This window comes from Echiichthys vipera (assembly GCF_963691815.1).
Source record: "Echiichthys vipera genome assembly, chromosome: 22".
NCBI lineage: Eukaryota > Metazoa > Chordata > Actinopteri > Perciformes > Trachinidae > Echiichthys > Echiichthys vipera.
The window spans coordinates 20,251,431-20,277,179 of NC_139847.1; the positions used below are offsets into that span (position 1 = coordinate 20,251,431).

Consider the following 25,749-nt stretch of genomic DNA (forward strand, 5'->3'; position numbering starts at 1 on the left):
CGCCCCTGCAGAAGGCTCGTTCAGGACCGTCCCTGGTCCGAACCCTTTAAATGGACCACGCAACGTGCGGAGCGCTCCCCCTGAGCCCGGGCTGAGAGGTGAAGAGCAGCTGTGCGTGGATCTGCAGGATTCCTGCTCACGTCTCAGGGATGCTGAGCTATGGCAAGTTCACTAGTTTAACACCGGAAAGGAACCAAGTCTGACGTAAAAATAAAACTAACGTGTAACCGCACACTTTCTCATTGACCAAATAATATCGGGAAAACACTGCAGTCCTTTCTCCTTAGGTATTTTAGTTTACGCTGAAATGTAGCAACAACGTGGGGTTACAATGAAGCTTGCGTCGCAACCGCAGTTCACTTGGGCTCGTTGGCTGATCAAAATTCTGGTTTTATTTTGAAACTGTGGACCGGAAGAGCTCGTTTTCTTCGTGCTAACTTCACACGGCGTACGTGACATAAAGTGGGCTGGACCGTCGCGTCCCACCGGCTGTCTGTGTTCAGAAGAGTCGGAAGCAGAGTGAGAGGCTGCCGGGGGAAATTGAACTTGATATTCCGTAATAAACCTCGACACTAACGGACAGGAAGCATGGCCAAGCCGCTGACAGACCAGGACAAGAGGAAGCAGATCTCGGTCCGGGGGCTGGCCGGGGTGGAGAACGTTGCGGACCTGAAAACTAATTTCAACAGGCACCTCCACTTCACCCTGGTGAAGGACAGGAATGTGGCCACCAAACGGGACTACTACTTTGCCCTGGCCAACACAGTCCGGGACTACCTGGTGGGCCGCTGGATCCGGACGCAGCAGCATTATTACGAGAAAGACCCCAAAGTAAGCGCGAGCTGATGCCGCAGTCCTGCACGTACACACAGCTGACCGGGGAGCAGTGGGAGGGGAGGGGAGGGGATGCTCTGCGCTGCAGTATCAAGACTGATGGCCGCGCGTGCGTGTGTGTGTGTGTGCGCGCGCGCGTGTACGCTCATTACTGCTCCTTTATACCCATTTATAGTAATGTTCCGGTTGCATTGTGTGGCCACATTGTGTGTTGCACCGGCGGTGGGTTGTGTGAGCAGAGTGTGTGGAGTCCCGTGCACACTGACATCCCCTCTGTATCAAAGCTGCGTGTTACATAATGTGCTGCTCGCGCATCACGTCCGCCTCAGTGACCTTGGTGTGGTCTTCTCTGATCTAATCGGGACTCGGGACTCAGGACGCGGCCTCGGTGCTTCATTTGGGTCCGGTGCCGGTGGGATCTTCCCCTCCGCTGTGGCGTTAGGACACTCAACTGGTTGTTGGAGGATGTGAAGCTACAGTATTACGTAACGCCCCCATCCATCCCCACCAACATGCACTGCGCATCACAAAATGGCCCCACACTGTTCACAAAGGCACATGAAGCTACTCTGTATACTCTTTCACACAGACTAGGCAACCCCGGTCAAAGCAGTCCGCTTCTTGTGTCTGCTGCATCGGGAACGCAAACTGCCATCACCCCTGTGATAAATTATGCAAGACTGCACTGGCCTTCAGTCCGCTGCACACTGATCTGAGGTCCGCTGCTCAAACTGCAGAGTTGTTTCTGATGACTAATGTTCTGTAAATGTCAGGGGAAAGGACGCACGAGGCATTTATCACACTTGCATCCAAAACTTTGGGTCTTGGCTTTGAATCTTTCACGCAGCATGAACATCAGAAAGCTTTAATGACAGATGGAAACAGGAAGTCAAGAGGGGTTTGATCGGAAAAACTCACTGTATGGATAAGCTTGTCAACAAACCTTCTCAGGACTCTGTGGGTGTATGCTGTGGTTGAGTCTCCTCTTAGCTTTGTTGCACCTGTTAAAGGGTCATTCTTGCACAAAATCACCCAATGGTCTTTTTCAGCACTTGCATACATCAAATAAGCCATCAAGACAGAGTCCCTACACAGAAAACAAAGCACCAACAACGTAGTTAGTGAACCCAGAGTTTATTAGAAGAGTGTTTGAAATACTTACCTACTGGCCCCTGTACCAGCTCCTCTCATAGTCAAGTCCATTCAAGTTGATTAGCAAAGTCAATCCCAAAGGAAGGAGCCCATTTGTGCTTTGTTTTCTGTGTAGGGACTCTTCTCATGCTGCTGCAGAGGTTTGCTGTTATTTTCAGCAGTATTAGTGGTTAAAAAAGACCTTTGAATGCCTTCACCGTACTGGCCTGAGCTAATCAGTGTTAGCCACGTCCGGCTGTTAGTGAACTGTTTCGGTGGCTGACTTGATGTATGTAAGTGCCAAAAGAGACCCTGCAATGATTTCACGCTGTATTACATCCTAAGGCACGACAAATGACACCTTATAATTCTAGGTGGTAGATGGAGATTTGTGACTTCATAAAAAAATTCCCATCCAAGCTCTGCCCACCTTCAACCCAAGCCAAGGTCTAATCAGCCTGAATAACTGAAACACCTGTGTGGGTGCATGTTCACATGCTTTAATGTTCCAAAAACACATTAGTATGCTGTAAGTATGCTGCTATGAATATACCTGTGTTCACCTTCTGTCTGAGACACTGGTTGTGGTTCTTCCACATTTGTGCTCTCAGAGTCTGCACCGTCATTGCAGCCGGGGAATGGCTGTAAAAGCACGGTAGCACCACTCTATACCTGGTGGGTTGATCATAAACTGTATAGTAAAGATGGACGGCCTGACAGATCCCCGGAAGTGAAGCCAAATGTCTGGCTTGCCCCCTGGTGGCCGGCTGCAGTATAGGTCAGAACCCCCGTCCCCCTCCATGGGACATGGGCCAAAGAAAAACATAAAGTGCAAATGGCAAGATATTTTCCCCTAAAGATAGTTTTTATCATTTTGGGTAGTTTTTATTTTCATAAGATTTGAAGTAGTGAAAATAGAATAATGCAGCATTACCCTATAAGAGGTTAAACATCTCCTCCAGAACTGGTGAAGTCTGAGTTTTACAGCAGAAAGTAACAGTTGATTAGGCATTAGAAGGGCTTTGCTCTCTGTCAGTGAATGTACACTGTTTTGACTCTGGGTACATGCTGTAGTGATGACATCAAAATCTTAAAACTGCAGTCGGCAAGTCTGGCAGATCGATTTGACTCGGCCAAATTACGAAAGTTTACAACTCTCACGCCTCTCCCCCTGTAGCACCGAGCTCCTCCACTCTCCCATCGAGTGCTCGTCAGTGAGCGGGCACCAGATTCCTGTGAACACTCCGTGTCTTCTCTCATTGTTAAACAGCATGGGGTACAAACTCACTCATAGATAGCAACTGCTAACGTCATTTAGCGTATGCCTAGCTTGAGGCGAGTGCCTGTGATATTGTGACATGCGTGAGCGGGGAGGGGGGATCTGTGGCGTGTGCACGAACTGTGAACTGTGCTGATTGGACAGCATGATACGGGCGCGGTGGATTTTTACAAAACAAACAACAGGCTCTACGTGCACGTAGAGGGGTGTTTTTTTTTTTCTTAAACCAGATGATTTATGTTGTTCTATCGGAGCATAGTGTCGGCTTCAGTGAATATGATCAAACAAATGTTGCCGACCGTGACTTTAATAATTACACCACACACCAAACCTTCATACTTACTGTTCAATACACAGCTTTCTGCCATCCATGTGAAGTCAGAGTTCCCTTTGGAGCACAGACCCTGCCCACCTGTGACCCTGGATGCCTTTGTCACGTTGGCACCATGCCTGCCTGGTTCATTCCACCCCCACCTTCAGTCAGCAGCATGATCCGATTGTCAGTGTCACATGGCACAATGTCAGAGAGGCTGCCCAAATGCTTCACATGTTTGAAGCATTATATTTCATTTGTTAGGCCACCATCGGTTTTGAAGAAGCGTGTGTTAACTTTCACACACTCACAGAGCTGTGAGAAGACTTGATGTTGCATAACCGTGGGCTCGCTGTTTAATTCAATTCTCTGTAAAGTGTAAGGGATATTGTTGGAGGAGCTGCCAGTAATAGCCCTGCTGTTGTTGCCTCTGACAGCAGCTGTTGTTCTCTGCCAGAGATAATGTTGCAGGGCCATCAGGGACTCTACAGGCATGTGTTTTATTCTTAGTAACCTCCAGAGAATTTGAAAAGACTCGTTAGTGCAGGAATTTGTGATTTATTTTTTTCTTCCCCATCCTGTCAAATTAAAGATATTTGTAAGATTTTGCCATGGACATGTAAGGATCTAGATGATTGAAAGAATAAGAAGTATATCAAGTAAAACAGTACTGGAGCCCAGCATTCACAGGCTGTCCTTTCTCTGTGTTTCTGCAGCGTGTCTACTACCTCTCCCTGGAGTTCTACATGGGGCGGACTTTGCAGAACACCATGGTTAACCTGGCCTTGGAGAACGCCTGTGATGAAGCCACATACCAGGTGAGACACATGATCATGGGATTATCAGTTCGCACACTCCACATAGAGGGAAGAGGTATACATAATAGTAAAGAAGACATCTAAAAGTAATTGGGCACCTCCACATTTCTGGTTCCAGTTTCCACCAGATGTTGAACCTGGCTGTAGGAATTTGTTCCCATTCAGACACAAGATCATTAGTGAGGTCCAACTCTGATGATGATGAGGTCACAGTGGGCAGGCCACGCAAGCTCCTCCACACCAGAGTGGGAAAAGCAACTGTTGACACTAAGTTGAAAAAGACTGTTGTCTGAAATCTTGTAACCTGCAGCATTGATATGAACCTGAACTGGAAGTAAGAGGCCCTAAGCAGTTCTGTGTGCGGGAGTGTCCTCATACTTGTTTTGGCTATAAAGTGTATGTAGCTGCTGTGACTGTAGAACAAACCAGAAACAATCAACATGACAAAAATGACCTTAAACAGAGATGGCAGATTTTTCCTTAAAGGTCCTATATTCCAAAAAGATTTCCATGACTTATTTGATTATAAAGCAGGTGGAGGTGCCATATAAAGACTGTGAAAGTATACAATTCAATCTACAGAGAAATGCACACACCAGCTGTGTCTATAAATGAGCCATCAGGACTTCTGTACGGCTGTGATCAGGGCTGTGCGCTATGACTGTGTGTGTGTGTGGGTGTGTGTGTGTGTATGTATGCATATATACACATACATGTACATATGTGTGAAGATGAAGTGAGCCAAAGCCTGAATCTGAAAAGAGTCGCTCTGAGCGTATAAATGCGGCCATAGACTAGTAATGAAATAAATAAATAAATAATCCAAGAATATACTGGGAAAACTTTTTTGCAGTTCGCCTTTATTGATAGTCTACATTAAGCAGAATATATATATATATATATATATATATATATATATATATATATATATAAATATGAGTTATATCCCGATATAGCACATTTTATTTTATAGTATATATAAAAAAGGTCTATATTGTTATATATATGGTTATCGGCATATGAAATTAGATATATTGTGATATGAGACTCTGGTCATATCGCCCAGCCCTAGTTGTGATGTCACAACTCTGCTATATGAATACTAAGTAGAAAATGCTCCAGTGCCGTGGCTGTGCAGAGACACAGAGAGCTCAGATGAGGTACACCCAGAAACACCGACCAATCAGAGCAGACTGGGCTTTTTAAGGAGGGGGGTTTAAAGAGACAACATTTCAGGCAGAGGGTGAATACTAGTGATGTCCAAATGAAGCTTCATGAAGCATTTTCTTTATTTTCTGAGTCCTCTAAATGGAGCTCTCTGTTCAACAAAGGGTTAAAACCCCACTGAATTAGCATTCATTGAGCCCTTTCCTTTAAACACAGAGCTCCATCTAGTGGACTCAACCAATACAACTGATGCTTCATGAAGCTTCATTTGGACATCACTAGTGAATAGAGCTATATTCAGACACACAGTATAATGAAAAAAAGTGTTTTTGAACATTAAAGCTTGTAAACATGTTCTAGTAAAAAGCCAAAATACAAGAATGAACCTAAAAATGAGCATAATATGGGACTTTTAAGGAGAGACACTACAGACAAGAACATCATTTTTTCATGCACTGTGTACATTTTTTCCCTTTTGAGATCCTGAACTACTCTGCTTTCAGACTCATGTCAACAAAAAATCCAAAATACACACATTTAGGTGTTTATATGACTACACTTTGTCTATTTGTGTCTGTAGATTTCTCTTAAATTCCCCACGTTAGCATTAGATCATGTCTCATTTGCATATTTTAGCAAAAGATTTCAGGAAACTTGTAATCCAAAATAGAATAGTCTTAATGTAAGTAATCAGCAGGTTAAAAATGCTATCCTACTCACCTGTAATTGATGAATCCATTAATCCATTAATCCATGGCTAGACGAGACATCTGAACTTAGTCAGGGACAAAGTGATGATTCTTCTTTTTAATCCAACTTGAACTGGCAGCAAAATGAAGCTCTAGGTTTATGTGCAAGATCATGTTTACAAAGTAGAAAGATGGAACATACCGATATAACATTTCCCCCATTATCCAGCATGTGCTTCCAGTTGGGGGTAGTGCTGAATGACATCTCAGCCTTGCTATTGGATGGGTTAAAGGCTGTCCTTCATTTATACAGTCTATGCTCCACACTAACAGGTTCTGCACAGTCATCATGGCAACAGGGCAAACCGAGGTGGGGAGGATGTATGAGAGTAAAGGGGCTGAGCCAAAGTGCATTAAAGTGGTACTTTTAAAGGGGTGAATTAGTGCTCTGTTATAAATGTGTCCAGCCCAAGATGAAATAAATAACCCTCATGATGTCATCAGTGGAATAAATAATGAAGTGACCCGTTAGAGTGCATGGTTCATGGTTCAGTACAACACGTTGACTTGTCCCATTGTAAGAATATGCTGATGTGTGTGTCAGCTGGGTCTGGACATGGAGGAGCTGCAGGACATCGAGGAAGATGCTGGTCTAGGCAACGGTGGGCTGGGTCGTCTGGCTGGTGAGTTCCTTCCTCCACCTGCTTGGACAGACAGTGATGTGTAGCACTGTGGACAGCCTTGTCTCAAGCACCCCCCCCCCCCCCCCCCATTGTTTCCTCAGCTTGTTTCCTGGACTCCATGGCCTCTCTGGGTCTGGCTGCTTATGGATACGGCATCCGCTACGAGTTCGGCATCTTCAATCAGAAAATTGTCGACGGCTGGCAGGTTGGTTCGCTTCTGACGCTGCACTCTGTGTGATTAAAATCTTTGCTGCTTCAGGTTGTGATTGGATGAAAAACAGGCGAATGTATAGTCCAGTGCATCCTCACTACTTCTGTTTCGAGCAGAGCTTTTCATCAGGAGGCCAGTCTCACGTGTTTTGAGTGGGCTGTGAAAGCATACAACATGACATGTTCAGTACTGCTGTGTTTTCAGATCATGAAAACAATGACTTTTACTGTGGTTTTACTCGCAGCGAATCACTCCATGCGTTCTTTGATTCTTCAAGCCTGTACCGGCTTACTTTCACCCCTGATGATAACTGCAAACACAGCCACAGCTTCCATGTTGGTTGAAACAGATGGCGACAGGAGTGACACAGTTCTTTTGTCACTACTAATTGATTAAGGGACAATAAAATCAGCCTCCATTAAAAAGATTGAGTCTGATTATCAGTCTATTAAAATTGGAAGTGTAGCTAATGAAGTGGGAACAAGTGACCAAAGTGCACAGGACTCTTCCATCAAGTGCACCACAGACGTTTTGTTGGAAGGAAAGTGTGTGAAGCGTATCCAGTGAGGGCCTGTTGTGTGCTGTGTGATCTTAAGCTGCACAAACACACACCACAGTGCCGTCGTGTTTCCTCAGGTGGAAGAAGCCGACGACTGGCTGCGTTACGGTAACCCCTGGGAGAAGGCTCGCCCTGAGTACATGCGCCCGGTCCACTTCTACGGACGAGTGGAACACACAGATGAAGGAGTGAAGTGGGTGGACACACAGGTGAGGAGGAACACACACCACTACTGAGCTTCTCTAAAACAATCTGAAGGCTTCAGCCAGTGCCATACACATGTCATATAGTGGATATAATGCTGTCTGATTCACTATAGGACTGATGAACAAACAACACTGTTACAACAGTTTCTAATGAGCTACTCTGGTCTGATTTAAAACAAGTATTCATCTATATAATGATAAATGATCATTGTTGTATCATTATCAGAAGTGTCCTTAGTTTAAATACAAGTCCGACCAATGCTGGATTTTTTTTATAGATGATATTAATATTTGAGGGTTTTAAAAAACAATTAAAAATGAATTTGACTATGGTTGTTGAGGCCAAGATATGTTGAGAGCAATAGTTTACAGTGTAAAAGTGGTGGACAAACTGTGAAGTGGTCTAATGTCACAGATGACACAGAAAATAATGGACCCTTATGTATTTGTACTCAGGTGGTTCTGGCTCTGCCCTATGACACCCCAGTCCCTGGCTACAGAAACAACATCGTCAACACCATGAGACTGTGGTCTGCTAAGGCCCCCTGTGACTTTAACCTCAAGGACTGTAAGTATTGTTATCAGTACTGTTAAATAGCCATCACTGACAGACTGTAAACATACCTGCAGCTGCTACACACCCCAGAGATACTGTATACGTGGATGCTGCATTGTCCGCTGCTGTCCATTGGAGTGATACATCAACACGGCCGCCATCTTGGGGGAGTCTCTTAATGCATGTTTGTCTCTTAATGCAGGAGGTCTATCCACTATTAATCATCATTTCTCACTGAATGTTTAACAGATTTTCAATGGGTTTGGTTTGTTACAAATGCCAGAAAGTTATTTATTTATGATACAGGACACTACCCACTACAGTTATCATGAACGGAAAACCTGAAGTGTCTTTGTAGCTGCTGTAAACATGTTTATTTATTAAAGTTGGTCATTTTAACATGGGGGTCTATGGGGCCTGACCCATTTTAACATGGGGGTCTATGGGGATTGACCCATTTTAACATGGGGGTCTATGGGGACTGACCCATTTTAACATGGGGGTCTATGGGGACTGACTCATTTTAACATGGGGGTCTATGGGGACTGACTCATTTTAACATGGGGGTCTATGGGGACTGACCCATTTTAACATGGGGGTCTATGGGGACTGACCCATTTTAACATGGGGGTCTATGGGGATTGACCCATTTTAACATGTGGGTCTATGGGGATTGACCCATTTTAACATGGGGGTCTATGGGGACTGACCCATTTTAACATGTGGGTCTATGGGGATTGACCCATTTTAACAGGGCGGTCTATGGGGATTGACCCATTTTAACATGGGGGTCTATGGGGATTTACCCATTTTAACATGGGGGTTAATGGGGATTGACCCATTTTAACATGGGGGTCTATGGGGATTGACTCTCTTGGAAAATTCCTCAAGTGGCTGTTGGAGGAACAGCAGTTCAGTTCTTGAGGTTGTCTCTTGAATAACATACAGTTTTCAGCTTCTTACTGATATATTACTAATACTAAATACCTGACATAAGCTAGCTTTAGCTTCATTTAGCATCAGGATGTTGGCTTTAAAGAAGGATTATGATCTACCGGCTGAGACACATCTCACAAGGCCTGATGTGACTTCAGTGTGTATATATTTATGACTAAATACCACTCCAAATGTTTTCCCACAGTTAATGTTGGTGGCTACATTCAAGCCGTACTTGACAGAAACCTGGCTGAGAACATTTCCAGGGTTCTCTACCCAAACGACAATGTGAGTGGATCTACTGTTTATATACCAACCATCAATTTCTGTCTACATTTTACTGTAGGGGCTCATTCCACTTTATTTCAGTGTTTATAACTGTAATTATGATAACATTGTACTCACCACTTTAATTTAGGGATGTCACGATTACCGGTTTTGCCATAACCAAGGTTGCAAAATGTTTGTTCTTCAGTTCTTTGAGGGGAAGGAGCTGCGTCTAAAGCAGGAGTACTTTGTTGTAGCAGCAACTCTTCAAGACATCGTCCGTCGATTCAAAGCCTCCAAGTTTGGCTCCACAGAGTTTGTACGACTGGACCTTTCTACGCTGCCAGACAAGGTGAGAGATACGACATATCGCCATATGAAACTCTTAACCAAAACTATTAAGCTAGGGATGTATTAAGTCAGGTGTGATTTTAAGTGAGTTTCTATGTTCATTGCCAACACACATCCATATCAGTATCCATATTAGTGTCCTGCAGCATTGCAACCTGGGTGCAGATGTTTGTGCTCTGCAGTCTGCCAGTTCCCTCTCTTAAGTTTGCACTATATCTACCTGTGGTCTGCAGGTGGCCATCCAGCTGAATGACACCCATCCTGCTATGGCCATCCCTGAACTGATGAGGATCCTGGTCGACATTGAGAAACTCTCTTGGGAGAAGGTATGTGGCAATCCAGTAACACACACAGCTTCTCGGGTCGTCTAAAGCCCTTTTTTCCACCAAGCAATCGAGTTAAGTTCAGCCCCCTGTCCCATGGCGTCCCCCAGGGTTCGGTGCTTGGTCCTCTCCTGTTCATCCTCTACATGCTCTCCAACTGCCTCGACAAGATGAAATCATGGATGCAAGCCAATGTTTCTCACTCTAATCAGCCATGATCATCATTGGTCATTCATCATTACGCCTGCCTCGCCATCTACAACTCCACTCTGTCTCCCTCCCCTTACATCAGCAACCTCTGAGTTATTTTTGGAAAAGAGGAATATTACGCCTCGGTTTGACAGACAGGACATCAAATTGCAGCCTTTGCCTGCACACCAATGTGATGCATTTTCAATATAGAAACCTCTAATGACAGCACATGCTTGTGAACTTAGGCCTACTCTGCAAAAACTACTGCAGTTTAACTGTGTTGCTCTGTGGTCACCTGTGTAGCTATTTTGTCTCTTTGCATCCTTCAACACTGCAATAACAATGACGCAGCAGCAGAATGACACATCAGTCATACACTGTGACAGAATGTAAGCAGATAAACTTGATAATGTAGGATCATCTTTTCCAAAAACAAGACAACACTTTCAGTTTCTGCACAAAATAGTGTTTACTGTATTTGTCAAAAAGCAACATACATATTTTAAAGCATTTTTAGCTGTTGTCTGAGATACATGTGAGCATGTTTGATAATGTCAGATGTGTCAGGTCCTGTCCTCTCTGTGTCCAGGCTTGGGACATCGTGGTTCGTACCTGCGCCTACACCAACCACACTGTCCTGCCTGAAGCCCTGGAGCGCTGGCCTGTGGACCTCTTCCAAAACCTGCTCCCTCGTCACCTGGAGATAATCTACGAGATCAACAGCAGGCACCTGGAGGTACGAGAGGAGCCGAACAACATTTCTGAGCATGATACCCTTATCTGCACAAACTGAATTGTGTTTTTGCCATCAATTACCCCTATTTAGATTGACTTATTCCATCTCCGGGCACCTCTGTGTGAGAGTTCTGCACTGCTCTAAGTCCTGCCAAAGTTGACACAAAATAAAACTGCCTGAACTGACACCAAATATTACCTGGGATCTGTCATGATCAGGCTGTAGACAGACAGAGATTCCTTGAATTATAGTTTGACATAAAGCAACATTAGACTTCATGGTAGTGTAGTGGTCTCCTCCCACAACCCAAAAGACATGCACGTGTTAGGTTAATTGATGACTCTAAAATAGCTCTACCGTAGCTGTGCCTCTATGCGTCCTGTCCAGGGTGTACCCCGCCTCACGCCCGATGTCAGCTGGGCACGGCTCCAGCCCCCCGCGACCCCGACAGGGTCAAGCGGAGGAAGATGAATAAATGAAAACATTAGACTCAGACTTTTTAGACAATACTTTTTAACACCACAAATATGACTTTAGACGGAGGGACACACAGGCTTGTGTCATGATTGACAAATAAAGCAAATCATAATTACTGAGGTGTCTCTTTACTTCACCCCTCCAGCGCATCAGCAAGCTCTACCCTGGAGATGCTGACCGCATGCGCAGAATGTCCCTGATTGAGGAAGGGGACGTCAAGAAAATCAACATGGCTCACCTGTGCATCGTGGGATCTCATGCTGTCAATGGAGTGGCACGCATCCACTCTGAAATCATCAAAGACACCGTGTAAGGAAACCGGTTCACCCTCACCATCTCTCCTTTGGCTTCTGTGTGCTATTAACATTACTGTAAATATGCCTCCTGACTCAGCTTTTCAAGAGCAAAGAAAATCCCACTTAGTCGTCATGAGCCTAAAGGTGGAAGAACGTGGGTTTCCCTGTGCTAACTGCTCTCTCTCCTCCTCAGGTTCAAGGATTTCTATGAGGTAGACCCTGACAAGTTCCAGAACAAGACCAATGGCATCACACCCAGGCGCTGGCTGGTCATGTGCAACCCTGGCCTGGCTGAGGTCATCGCAGAGGTGTGTTTCTTCTGCTTCATACAGACTCACTACAGATCATCACGGGCATCCAGGCTCCTAAGCCCTGTTTATGTCCTGCATACGTGATATTAGCTGACTGACAGTGGGAGCACGTTCAAAGCTCAGAATGAAGTGATTTAGGATAAATATTTATATAAAGTATAGTTCTATTATATGAAACACAAGCTCAGAATTCAATTATTTATACTAAAGATGAAAACTTTTTTAACATAAACACTGGAGATCAAAATTAGAGAACAAAGAAATAATTCTGGATTTATCTGAAATATTTGTGAGTGTTCATAATCTGATAGAATATCCTCTGTGGCTATCCCACTGCTGTCCTAGCATGATTTTTTAAATAACCAAGGCACTTCAACAAAAAGCTTTCTTTGGAGAAAGAAGCAGGGATCTAAATGAGAGAACAGTGTTGATTGTGTCAGAAGAGAAGATTTCAACAATGTTTTCTTCTCTAGGATTCAAAACTGAACAGGAAGTGTAGAGGCCACACTTCAGCACATCTGCACCCACAGGACATCACTAGTTTCTCACACTGCTCTGGTTTGATCTGCGTCCATTCTGATTCAGTCTCTTCCACAGTTCACTAACTGGAGTGGGTGTCTTACTCAATACTTTGATTCTGAGGATTTTCCAGAGGTTCTCTATGGGGTTTAGATCTCTAGGAGAGCTGTAGATGAATAGGGTGTGTCCAACAATCAAGTACATTTTCACCAGCTGCCATATTAACACCAATAACCAATTTTTTTTTTTTTTTCACAAAATAAAGTTTTTTGTTGAAGTGCCTTGGTTATTTAAAAACATGCTAGGACAGCAGTGGTATAGACACAGAGGATATTTTATTAAATTATGAACATTCAAAAATAACAATATTTCAGAATAAATACTTTATTCTCTAATGTGTAAAGTGTATTTATACAACATATTTATATTATATAAAACACATGCTTGGAATGAATTCATGAATCCTTAAATATAAATATTTATATAATATAAATTTGTATGACATAAAACAAGTTCAGAAGGAAATGATTTATACTGCAGATCCACTGCATGCCAAATGTTCTGGTTCTCATGCGGTTCTCATTTTATCCAGAGGATTGGTGAGGACTACATGCGTGACCTGGACCAGTTGAAGAAGCTCCTAGACTTTGTGGACGATGACACCTTCATTCGGGACGTTGCCAAAGTCAAACAAGTGAGAGCTTAAAAGGCTTAAAGAAACGGGATTCTTTTTCTGTAGGTTTCTGATCACTTTCCTCTGTGTGACCTCCACGTTTAGGAGAACAAAATGAAGTTTGCTGCCCATCTCGAGGAGCACTACAAGGTGAAGATCAACCCCAACTCCATGTTTGATGTCCAGGTGAAGAGGATCCACGAGTACAAAAGACAGCTGCTCAACTGCCTGCACATCATCACGCTGTACAACCGTGGGTGCTTTTTCTTTTACTGGTAGCTGTTCAGTCCTCTTCTGTGTCTGGAGAGATGGTGACAAGGGTAATATATTCCAAAAAAGGCTTCCAGGAATCTTTTTATTGAGCCCATGAGAGAGAGTCTAAGTTTGTGGAGTTTAAATATTTATAATCCATCGATCATGTGCAGGGGAAGAGTCAAACGACTGGCCAGTCAAGATGTGAGAGCCAGGGTTGACTGTAGAAGCAGAGAGGTCAGTGTCAGGTGGAGTGCCAAAGATGAAGGATTAAGAATTAGGGGCAGTGACTACATCATAAACCCGGCTTATAGTTTCAAATCTGTTTGACCAGAAGATCATTTACTGGAGGGCAAGAACATGTGGATGAGATTGGCAGGGGATTGTTTGCACCGATTGCAGGCATCACTGACATCCGGATATATTTTGATTACTGCCATCTTTATTAGAAAATAAACATGGCTTCAATCTAATGTTTTTGTTTTTGACCAGGCATCAAGAAGGAACCCAACAAGTCATGGACCCCCAGGACCATCATGATTGGAGGGAAGGTGAGAGGCACTGAAGGTGTTTCCTATGTTGTAAAATGAGCTTGTCTTATCCAGAGAACGTTTCTGTGTGTGTCCAGTACAGAGATGACCTGTATATGTTTCATACAGTGAAAGAAAACTGCTTGCCTAGCTTCATCAAGAGATATTCTTTTTTTACTGAATGTTAGTTATACATCTTTATCACTCTGTTTTCCAGTGTTGTGTCTGCAGGTTATTGCATTAAGCCCAAGTGGTGCGTTAGAGTAGCCATACTATGTTTCTGCACTAAAGGAAGCTGCTGTGCCATGACCGCAGTTCTTCACAGGAGCGCATTTCCACGATGTAGTTGCCAAATAAGACAGAACATGTGTGTGTGGATTTAGGAGGGGAAATATGGGGGACGGATGGAAGTAGAGAGGACAATGTGTTTCAATAAAGTTTACAAAAGAAGAAAAAAAAAAACACACATAGTGACCATGACCGTGACAAGATGGAGGCTCTGAAAGAACAGGCTCACCTGCAGTTACATCTTACTGCCACAGAGACCGCTAGAAACAGCGTATCTAAAAAGTTACGGATCATGACTTAAGGATTTGCTCTCGGGCTCCCCCTATAGTTGGGAAACAGTATTTTCTTCAACTACTATCGTAAAAGTTGTCGTGGTCACATGATCAGGGGATACACAAGCATTTGTTGAAAAGCCAAGGATACACACAACACAGTCTGTCCAAATGCTTTTGTTGCATTGTGCCAGTGAAAGTGATACAGATGACACTCAGATGTGTCATTAAACTTATTGCAAGTTGATGAACCATCACAAGAGTCCTGGAAATATATTATGAAAAAGACAATGCAGTGGTGTTGCTTTAAGGTTAGGGTAAGGGTTTAAGACAAGAGTAGGTTGCATCTTGTCACTTGTAAGGCGAGTCACGGCTTCATGTATAATGAATTATAGAGTAGATTATTGTTGTTTGGCTGAGGGATGTTTTCCTGAAACTGCAGCTTGATTAGAATACAACACATTTTTTGTCCCAAAAAAATATTTTTAAAGAAGCAACTCCAATATTTTAAAAATGTTGGACAAGAGGAGGAGAGGCTGACACATTAATATACAAGTCTATAATTGTATTAGTACATGATCATGTAGGACTGCACTTTTAAAACCTCCACTTAAAGTTAGTCTCTATGATTCCAGCCATAAATGTAGACTTAATTGTTAGAGAGAAGTGTTCAATCTGCAATCTGTAGGGACGATGTATTTTTGTAGGATGACCCTGAAGTTAGCATCGTCCTGGTTCCCTCGACAAAAAGCTTACAGGATTTATTGCAGACAACAAGTTTATGATACTTACATGTTTGGTTCAGAAAGATAATCTTCACAAATGAACTCCACCGTATGAGTTTTGAAGCGTAAACACAAACTCCAGAAGTACGGCGCTAACATCAGACTATGAACCAGCTCCACCACCCTCCAGCTTCAGCTGCAGTGTGATGATGTTTGTCTCATGTAGCCACTTGTTAGCAAACACCTTTTTAAAGACACGTACAAGCTTCAAAATTCACCAGTGGGGAATTTACTGACAGATTTGATGTCATAGGAACACAACCGTAAAAGCTCTACAGCCTGTGTTAACCACAGAGCTTATTTAAGACATCTAACCAAAAACCCACTGACTTTGAGACGAGAGAACAGGAAGTGTAAAAATGCTGACTCATTTTGATTCACTTGTTTTGGTGGGACTCTCATCTACTAATGAGAGTTTAAACTGTTTTCAGCTAAACAACAACAAAATAAGTAGTTCCTCCTCCCACATCCTGAAAACATGAATTCCACATGAACTGGGCGGCTCCTCTGTGTTTTCAGGCGGCTCCAGGTTATCACACAGCCAAGATGATCATCAAGCTGATCACATCAATTGGAGACATTGTCAACAATGACTCTGTGGTGGGAGATCGCCTCAAAGTCATCTACCTGGAGAACTATCGGGTCACTCTGGCTGAAAAGGGTAACGGATACTGTTCGTTTATAATCTTTATTCACACGAAAGTCGTTTAGCATTTGGAAACTTTCTGTTGGTAACATATGAAGAGCTTGGATGCTCTGTACTCGTGTGTGTGTTTGTGTATGTGTGTAGTGAAACTTGGATAGAGAGAAACTGGACCTCTGAATGTCTTGTCTGCAGTCATCCCTGCGTCTGACCTGTCGGAGCAGATCTCCACAGCAGGCACTGAGGCCTCCGGCACTGGGAACATGAAGTTCATGCTGAACGGAGCCCTCACCATCGGCACCATGGATGGAGCCAACGTGGAGATGGCAGAGGAAGCAGGAGAGGAGAACCTCTTCATCTTCGGCATGAGGGTGCCCGATGTGGAAGCTCTGGACAAGAAGGGGTGGGCCTCATTACTAAGAAGTGCTTAAAGTGTAATTCCGGTGCAAAATCATCCCATGGTCTTTTTTTGCACTTACATACATCAAATAAGCCATCGAGACAGTTTTTTTGGTGTAACAACTATTAACGTAGAAAGCCTGTAGAGTCACTAACAGCTGGACGTGGCTAACAGTGATTAGCTCGGGGCAGCACGGTGAAGGCATTCAAACGTCTTTTTTAACCACTAATACTGCTGAAAATAACAGCAAACCTCTGCAGCAGCATAAGAAGAGTCTCTACACAGAAAACAAAGCACCAATGGGCTTCTTCCTTTGGGATTGACTTTGGTAATCCACTTGAATGGACTTTACTATGAGAGGAGCTGGTACAGGGGCCAGTAGGTAAGTCTTTAAAACACTCTTTTAATAAACTCTGGGTTCCCTAACTACGTTGTTGGTGCTTTGTTTTCTGTGTAGAGACTTTTCTCATGCTGTTGCAGAGGTTTGCTTTTTTTTTGAACAGTATTAGTGGTTAAAAAAGACGTTTGAATGCCTTCACCATACTGCCCCGGGCTAATCACTGTTAGCCATGTCTGCATTTCTCTGTTAATAGTTGTTACACGAAAAAAACTGTCTCTATGGCTTATTTGATGGATGTAAGTGCCGAATGGAACCATGGGATGATTTTGCGTCGGAATTAGACTTTAAAGCTGCGCTGGGGCCATGGGGTTATGTAACACCTGTTCTAATGGTTGTTGAATTTCTTTTGTCCTCAGCTACGACGCTGCGTCCTACTATAACCGTATCCCTGAGCTGAAGCAGGCAATGGACCAGATCTCCGGAGGCTTGTTCAGCCCCAGCCAGCCCGACCTCTTCAAAGACCTGGTCAACATGCTGATGCACCACGACAGGTTAGAACACACTGCTGACACTGAGGAACCAGCATGCTGACATACAGTCTGCCCAGTGTGTCACTGTCGTCCACTGTCACATGAATGTCAGTGAGCCTTCATCATCATCATCATCATCATCATCAACATCCCCACCTAAAGTCAAACTGGTGGCACTCAGTAAAGTCCACGTAAAACTGCCTTGTTGTCTTGGATCATTAGAATGTAGCACGGATGTGGGGATAAAATGGCTTCACCATAACGTCACAGTGTCATTAATGGAATAATTGTAGTCTATGGTGTCCTGATTCCTGAAGTGTGAAAAAGAATCTGGCGAGTCATGTTGTTTGAGTGTGGGGTGTTTTTTGGGTGTGAGAGAATTGTGCCACTCACCTTAAATCTGCAGCGTGGAAACATCTTAGATATCTATAAAATGAGCGGGGTGTTGTTGAAGAAGATGGATATCCAGTTTGCAAAGTGGCATCTAAAAGTGAGTGCTAAAGGTCCGATACTGTGAATATGTTTCAACATCTTGGAGATAATCATCCAGCCCTTTATGCTCAAGTCAAGGGAAAAAACTTGCTAATGTAATGTTACTGAGCTGGACCAAACCAGGGATGGGCGTTTTAAGTCATTTCAATATTTGAATACTCACATTACCTGACGTACGAGTACTGGAGTAAAGTAAGTAGAAAAAAACAAAAGGAACGGGAAGTCGGTTTGTTTTCTTACTCGTGCGACTCACAGCGCTGATGCATTGATTCAGTTTTGTGCTTATAAAGTGATTTCAAGAGCGTTGCGGGGAGCGAGTGGAGAGGAGCAACACGGTCTCTCACAGCACATCGGTGCACAGAGATGAGAGAGAGAAAACTGTCTGTCTCTACGGCCACAAATCAACCCCCCTTTTTTTTGCCACTGTTAAGTTTTGTGGAAGGCGAAGACTTCGGCGAGCTGATTGCTTTTATCGAGCCTGAGTACGAGCGGACATCAAGGCAAACAACACCAACAAGGGTGGAGAAAATGTATCATGACAGAGTGGTATGGGAAAAGGCAGCAGCAGCTTCTCACCGCTGTGGAGAGAATGGATTCAAACAATGGAACGATGTTTTACCCACGTATCATGCATATGGGGCCTCACTCTGTTATAGCCTATGCAGCATGAATAGTGAACCGTTACTCGAATAGTGACGTCAGTGACTACTCGGGTACTCGAGTAGTTGTGCCCATCCCTAGACCAAACCAGTTTAAAGTGGGCTGGAGGAGTTCCCAACGTCTTCCTGTTACTGTCTGAATGGTGTGGGGGTATGTAGTTACCTGGATGTAACTCCAGTTCTATGAGCAGGTGGTGAACCCTCTGTGTTCAATAGAAAGTAGGCGAACATGTTTTATGTTCAGGACCGAAAAAATGCTTGTGTCTTTTCGTTCCATAGTCACCAATAATAAATTCTCTCATTAATAACTGTGATATTTCCTGTGATAATAGTCTCATATCATGACACAAGTAAAATGTGGTATTGATTTCTAGTTGAATGCTTCATTTGAGCTGTGTGTGTGTGTGTGTGTGTGCTGCAGATTCAAGGTGTTTGCAGACTATGAGGACTACATCAAGTGTCAAGAGAAAGTGAGCGCGCTCTACAAGGTCAGTATGTCAGCAGGAGGAAATCAAAACGGGCTCAAATCCCAATCAAGTTGTCAACCAGTCTAATACAGCACAGTGGGTTCTTCTTGTGGTCATAACTGCATACATTATGTCTGAAATGATGTTGAATTCCTGCTTCACTTCCATATTATATATATTAGATATGCAGTACTATACATGCTGTGAGCTGTCAACACACTCTCAGTTTCGCTCGTGCTTTGAAATGTTTGCGCTGCATGAAGGATACCAAAACACTACGTTTCTTTTATGCTGTAACTTTTATGACAAACAAAATGCCACCAAAGAAAACTGCCAGCCAGCCTGATGAGGTGGAGGAGATAAAAAGATCTCTTGACTTCTTGTCAGCTGAGATGACGAAAATCTAAGCACAACACAAGAAAATCATGGTTCTGATGGGGGAAATCCATACACTCAAGAACCAAAACATGGAAAAGTACGTTGGAAAACTGAAAACCGAGTGGACGACCTCGAGCAATAAAATACTTCCTGCAGGAATGATTTTATATCATCAGTGGTCTGAGGACTAAACACCGGACCTACACCAGGGCTGCTGCAGCCCCGAAGACACCCGGGGGGCAAGGGGCGGACACTTCTGAGGACGACTAGGTCGCTGGAGCAACGGGTGCTTTGCTTTTTGGGAAGCAAGGACATTTCTGTTGACAGCAGAGACGTGGAGGCCTGTCATACTCCACAGTAAAAACAATACAGTCGCACCAGCAATAATAATCCGCTTTACCAACAGAGAGAACAAACAAGCGTCATCAGACAAGGAAGGAAAAAACAATCTTGCTTTTACTTTACTGAATTTATATTTCAGACCAGAGGTTGGCAAAACGTTTTAATATTTCTTATTGATCAGTGTCCATAGCAACATTATGCCTGCCATTGTCTCAAAGATATTCACTTTACTGAAACCAGAAAATATTCACATTTAAGAATCTGCAAACAGAGAACTTTGACTTTATTTTCTTTAAAAAAATGACTCACAGCGTTTCATTAATTATCAAAATAGATGGCAATTAATTAAATAGTTGACAACTAATCGGTTAATTACTATCCGTCTGTTAAGTTGTGACGTAACGCCCTTCCAAATATGATTTCAGGTCCAAGCCTCGTATTTCTACAATACCGCAGTGTCGTGTTCAGCGTTGTTTGAAAAGATCTGAGGTTTTAAAAGAAATGTAATTGTCATTTTACCTCTTATCGGTGAAAAAGGCGTCTAACTGAAGAAAGAGGTGATCGAAATGTTCACGTTCGGCCGTTGTGTCCGTTTTGTTTCAACGGAGCTGGAGATCTTATTTTGAAAGGGTGTTACGTCAGACTGAACGGCTGAATACTGTAGCCTAGTTTCATCCAAACCTCATAGACCGTATAAAACGGTGGACATTTGACAGCTCCTCAAAAGTGAAGTCAAACATCTGGTGGTCCCTCTTCATATCCGGTCTATGATCCAAATATTTTACAGAGTTGAGTTGCACTGTGATATACAAAACTGTACTGTACAGTCTTATATAATTCTCAGGTATTATTGTAATGATCTCAGTTATTTTCCTCTCCCGCTGTATTAACAGGACCCTAAAGAGTGGACCAAGATGGTGATCCATAACATCGCCGGCTGTGGTAAATTCTCCAGTGACCGCACCATTTCCCAGTATGCCAGGGAGATCTGGGGCATGGAGCCCAGTTTGGAGAAGATCGCCGCTCCCGACGACCCTCGCTAAACCACAGCGGCCTCCTCCGCCTTACTGTAGCTCACCACGCGGTTCAGCCACTGAAAGAAACCCTGTAGCTTCTTCACTGTGTACCGTGGCATTATTTCTTTACATTACATTGACCCTGAACAACCGTTATGACTTCCAGTTCATCTTGCAGTGACATGTTTTCAAGTGGGATTATTCAGAATCTGTATTCTATACCCTGCCTCTGTGTACCAGCGATGTTTATTCTCACTGTTGGGTGTTAGGGAACAGCCTAGGTGTCACCTTGGAATCATTCAGTTGGCGTGAGATTAAAGATATCCTTCCTTATTGTGTTATAGTGCCCAGTAGTAATGCTATTTTCTAACGTTTCCCCAGCACTGATGTTAGGAAGTTCTAGACAGCATCAACCAGAAGCTGAAAAACCTCTTGAGTGCTATAACATCATCAATGACTTTAACCAAACCTCCAGTTTTCACCCAACAGTGCTTTAACCCACAATTCTTACTACATTCCCCTTCTACTTCTGAGCTAATATGGCTACAAAACCCAGCAGATATGCCAGTAAACCTCAGCACTGTTAGGGTTATAATCCCACCCGTGTCTTCCCAGGAGAGAAGAGAGAGTCCATGTGCACCACAGCAGCCCTGATACTGATTAGTGTTGGAAGGATCCTTGTCTCCATATTCATCGCAGACTTACAACCATATCAATGTATTTAAAGAGTGCCCGGTCAGTGTTTCATGGCGTTTGTTGAATATATCCATTTGTGTGTGTAATATCAATGATGCAGATGTGTCGGCCCATCAGTCTACCTGTGACCACCTTAGCATGTTTCCTTCTGTCTCGTTCTGCTGACGGTGTTCGATAAGAGCAAAGCCTTCTCTGCCTGTGTGTATTTGTGGTGTAGTTGTGTACGTGTGTGTAGTCCATGACACTGTGGATATCAGCTTGATTGATGTACTGTAACGACATAGTGTGCTGCTTCAGCTACTGCATATGACTGTCTGACTGCTGTGGTGCTGCCTGCAGAGGCTGCAAAAAGAACTGCCCACTACGCTGAACCGTACATTTCCCTCTCAGCTAGTGCTTTTCTTTTTTTTAGTCAATAAATGACAAACCTGCATCAACTTCTCACACGCTTCAGTCCACTTTTGCACCTCTGACATGAAAACAATGTGAATTTTACATGGATGAGAGCAGGGTTTCAGGGAAGATGCGAGACACCGGGCTCTATTTTCAAACTATTCCTCCACAGTGGTTTGGTCACCAGTTGTGCTACTCCTACTACTTACTGTAGAGTGAGGCTGAATGTTTCAACAGTCTCCCAATACTTTCAACTATTTCAACCAATTATCAATTCATGTTACTTTTACCACAGCTGCTAGCGTTAAAAATTCAAAAATCTTACAAACTACTTTAATATAAATTAAACTGTTTATTCTTAAAGCCAACTATAATAACCATTTATTCATTACTGATTTAGTCTGCATTTTGTCAGGGTTAGAGGGTAGTGTTAGGGTCTACAAAGGCCTATTCGGCGTGGAATTGGGAGCTGATTGTAGAGAAAATAACAGACCGGGGAATATCGGACCTTCTTTTGGGAAAAGTGGGGGCATTTTCTTAAAGAAGGGTCCTATGTTCCCTGGTCACATAAAAAGCGGGGAACATAGGACCCTGTTTTAGTTAAAGCAGGGAACATAGGACCCTGTTTTAGTTAAAGCAGGGAACATAGGACCCTGTTTTAGGAAAAGCAGGGAACATAGGACCCTGTTTTAGTTAAAGCAGGGAACATAGGACCCTGTTTTAGTTAAAGCAGGGAACATAGGACCTTTTTTTAGGAAAAGCAGGGAACATAGGACCCTTTTTTAGGAAAAGCAGGGAACATAGGACCCTGTTTTAGGAAAAGCAGGGAACATAGGACCCTGTTTTAGTTAAAGCAGGGAACATAGGACCCTGTTTTAGGAAAAGCAGGGAACATAGGACCCTGTTTTAGTTAAAGCAGGGAACATAGGATCCTGTTTTAGTTAAAGCAGGGAACATAGGACCCTGTTTTAGTTAAAGCAGGGAACATAGGACCCTGTTTTAGGAAAAGCAGGGAACATAGTACCCTGTTTTAGTTAAAGCAGGGAACATAGGATCCTGTTTTAGTTAAAGCAGGGAACATAGGACCCTGTTTTAGTTAAAGCAGGGAACATAGGACCCTGTTTTAGTTAAAGCAGGGAACATAGGACCCTGTTTTAGTTAAAGCAGGGAACATAGGACCCTGTTTTAGGAAAAGCAGGGAACATAGGACCTTTTTTAGGAAAAGCAGGGAACATAGGACCCTTTTTTAGGAAAAGCGGGGAACATAGGACCCTGTTTTAGTTAAAGCGGGGAACATAGGACCCTGTTTTAGGAAAAGCAGGGAACATAGGACCCTGTTTTAGTTAAAGCAGGGAACATAGGACCCTGTTTTAGGAAAAGCAGGGAACATAGGACCTTTTTTTAGGAAAAGCAGGGAACATAGGACCCTGTTTTAGGAAAAGCGGGGAACATAGGACCCTGTTTTAGTTAAAGCGGGGAACATAGGACCCTTTTTTAGTTAAAGCAGGGAACATAGGACCTTTTTTAGGAAAAGCAGGGAACATAGGACCCTGTTTTAGTTAAAGCAGGGAACATAGGACCCTGTTTTAGTTAAAGCAGGGAACATAGGACCCTGTTTTAGGAAAAGCAGGGAACATAGGACCCTGTTTTAGGAAAAGCAGGGAACATAGGACTTTTTTAGGAAAAGCAGGGAACATAGGACCCTGTTTTAGTTAAAGCGGGGAACATAGGATCCTGCTTTAGTTAAAGCAGGGAACATAGGACCCTTTTTTAGGAAAAGCAGGGAACATAGGACCCTGTTTTAGGAAAAGCAGGGAACATAGGACCCTGTTTTAGTTAAAGCAGGGAACATAGGACCCTGTTTTAGTTAAAGCAGGGAACATAGGACCCTTTTTTAGGAAAAGCGGGGAACATAGGACCCTGTTTTAGTTAAAGCAGGGAACATAGGACCCTGTTTTAGGAAAAGCAGGGAACATAGGACCCTGTTTTAGGAAAAGCAGGGAACATAGGACCCTGTTTTAGTTAAAGCAGGGAACATAGGACCCTGTTTTAGGAAAAGCAGGGAACATAGGACCTTTTTTTAGGAAAAGCAGGGAACATAGGACCCTGTTTTAGGAAAAGCGGGGAACATAGGACCCTGTTTTAGTTAAAGCGGGGAACATAGGACCCTTTTTTAGTTAAAGCAGGGAACATAGGACCTTTTTTAGGAAAAGCAGGGAACATAGGACCCTGTTTTAGTTAAAGCAGGGAACATAGGACCCTGTTTTAGTTAAAGCAGGGAACATAGGACCCTGTTTTAGGAAAAGCAGGGAACATAGGACCCTGTTTTAGGAAAAGCAGGGAACATAGGACTTTTTTAGGAAAAGCAGGGAACATAGGACCCTGTTTTAGTTAAAGCGGGGAACATAGGATCCTGCTTTAGTTAAAGCAGGGAACATAGGACCCTTTTTTAGGAAAAGCGGGGAACATAGGACCCTGTTTTAGTTAAAGCGGGGAACATAGGACCCTGTTTTAGGAAAAGCAGGGAACATAGGACCCTGTTTTAGTTAAAGCAGGGAACATAGGACCCTGTTTTAGTTAAAGCAGGGAACATAGGACCCTTTTTTAGGAAAAGCGGGGAACATAGGACCCTGTTTTAGTTAAAGCAGGGAACATAGGACCCTGTTTTAGGAAAAGCAGGGAACATAGGACCCTGTTTTAGGAAAAGCAGGGAACATAGGACCCTGTTTTAGTTAAAGCAGGGAACATAGGACCCTTTTTTAGGAAAAGCGGGGAACATAGGACCCTGTTTTAGTTAAAGCAGGGAACATAGGATCCTGTTTTAGTTAAAGCAGGGAACATAGGACCCTGTTTTAGGAAAAGCAGGGAACATAGGACCCTGTTTTAGGAAAAGCAGGGAACATAGGACCTTGTTTTAGTTAAAGCGGGGAACATAGGACCCTTTTTTTTAGGAAAAGCAGGGAACATAGGACCCTGTTTTAGGAAAAGCAGGGAACATAGGACCCGGGGAACATAGCTAAGCTCTCTTATCCAGTACTTTAAGCTAATTTAAACGGTTTATACTTTAAGCTAACGGTAATAGCCATTTATTCATTACTTTTAGCTAACGTCAGCCATTTAAACTATACACTTTAAAAACTGCGAAATGTAGTGTTCAGTAGGGCTGGGTATTACCTATGACCTCATGATACGATAGGTATCGCAATACTTGAGACAGTAGCATCGGTCTCAATACGTTTATCAGCAAGACGTATGTCGCGCTATATTGATATTCTGAGCACAGCCCTAGTGTTCAGTTGTTACAGTTGACTTAATGTCGAAATGTTGTGTAGATCGCCAGTCTACATTATTTTAATCAAATCCAAATCATTATATCCTTTTTACACATATGTTGAGGGACTCTTTCCATGTACCCTTTGGTGACAGAAGTAGCCTACCCCCTGCCTTACAAGTACCCCTGTTTGGGAATCACTGCTCTAAACTTTACAAAGCTTCTTCACACTCTCCTCAAGACGTCCGGGAGACATTCAGACTGATGGTACTGGCCCATGAAGCGCATGCTCAGGTAAATATCATTGTTGGCTGAGAGATGAGGTCCAGGAAAAGTAACCTGAGAGCACTGAACATGAATGTAACAGTAAATGTGTACTGCACCACTTTCTCCTGACTGCCAGCAGAGGGCGATACAGGTCCTAGATTGTGTTTTTTATAGCCTAATGGAAATATACAGAGCTCATTT

At 43.3% G+C, this 25,749-nt stretch overlaps 1 protein-coding gene across 1 annotated transcript; it reads left to right on the top strand.

Moving 5' to 3' along the window:
* The first annotated feature begins 508 nt into the window (after positions 1-508).
* Positions 509-22,054, top strand: LOC310964314 (glycogen phosphorylase, muscle form). Its single transcript, XM_083937396.1, has 20 exons — positions 509-831; positions 4,274-4,375; positions 6,836-6,914; positions 7,016-7,119; positions 7,762-7,893; positions 8,347-8,458; positions 9,588-9,670; positions 9,858-10,001; positions 10,234-10,326; positions 11,105-11,251; positions 11,874-12,037; positions 12,218-12,332; positions 13,447-13,548; positions 13,633-13,780; positions 14,272-14,330; positions 16,174-16,315; positions 16,493-16,700; positions 17,454-17,588; positions 19,140-19,206; positions 20,799-22,054. The coding sequence occupies exons 1-20, from the start codon at positions 589-591 to the stop codon at positions 20,946-20,948; spliced, it is 2,529 nt and encodes an 842-aa protein (XP_083793522.1). The 5' UTR covers positions 509-588; the 3' UTR covers positions 20,949-22,054.
* Positions 22,055-25,749: the final 3,695 nt, after the last annotated feature.

Coding starts and splice junctions, on each gene's coding strand:
- LOC310964314 (XM_083937396.1), top strand. CDS start 589: ATGGCCAAGCCGCTGACAGACCAGGACAAGAGGAAGCAGATCTCGGTC. Junction 4,376..6,835: donor GTGATGAAGCCACATACCAG/GTGAGACACATG, acceptor TGTGTGTGTCAG/CTGGGTCTGGACATGGAGGA. Junction 17,589..19,139: donor ATGCTGATGCACCACGACAG/GTTAGAACACAC, acceptor TGTGTGCTGCAG/ATTCAAGGTGTTTGCAGACT.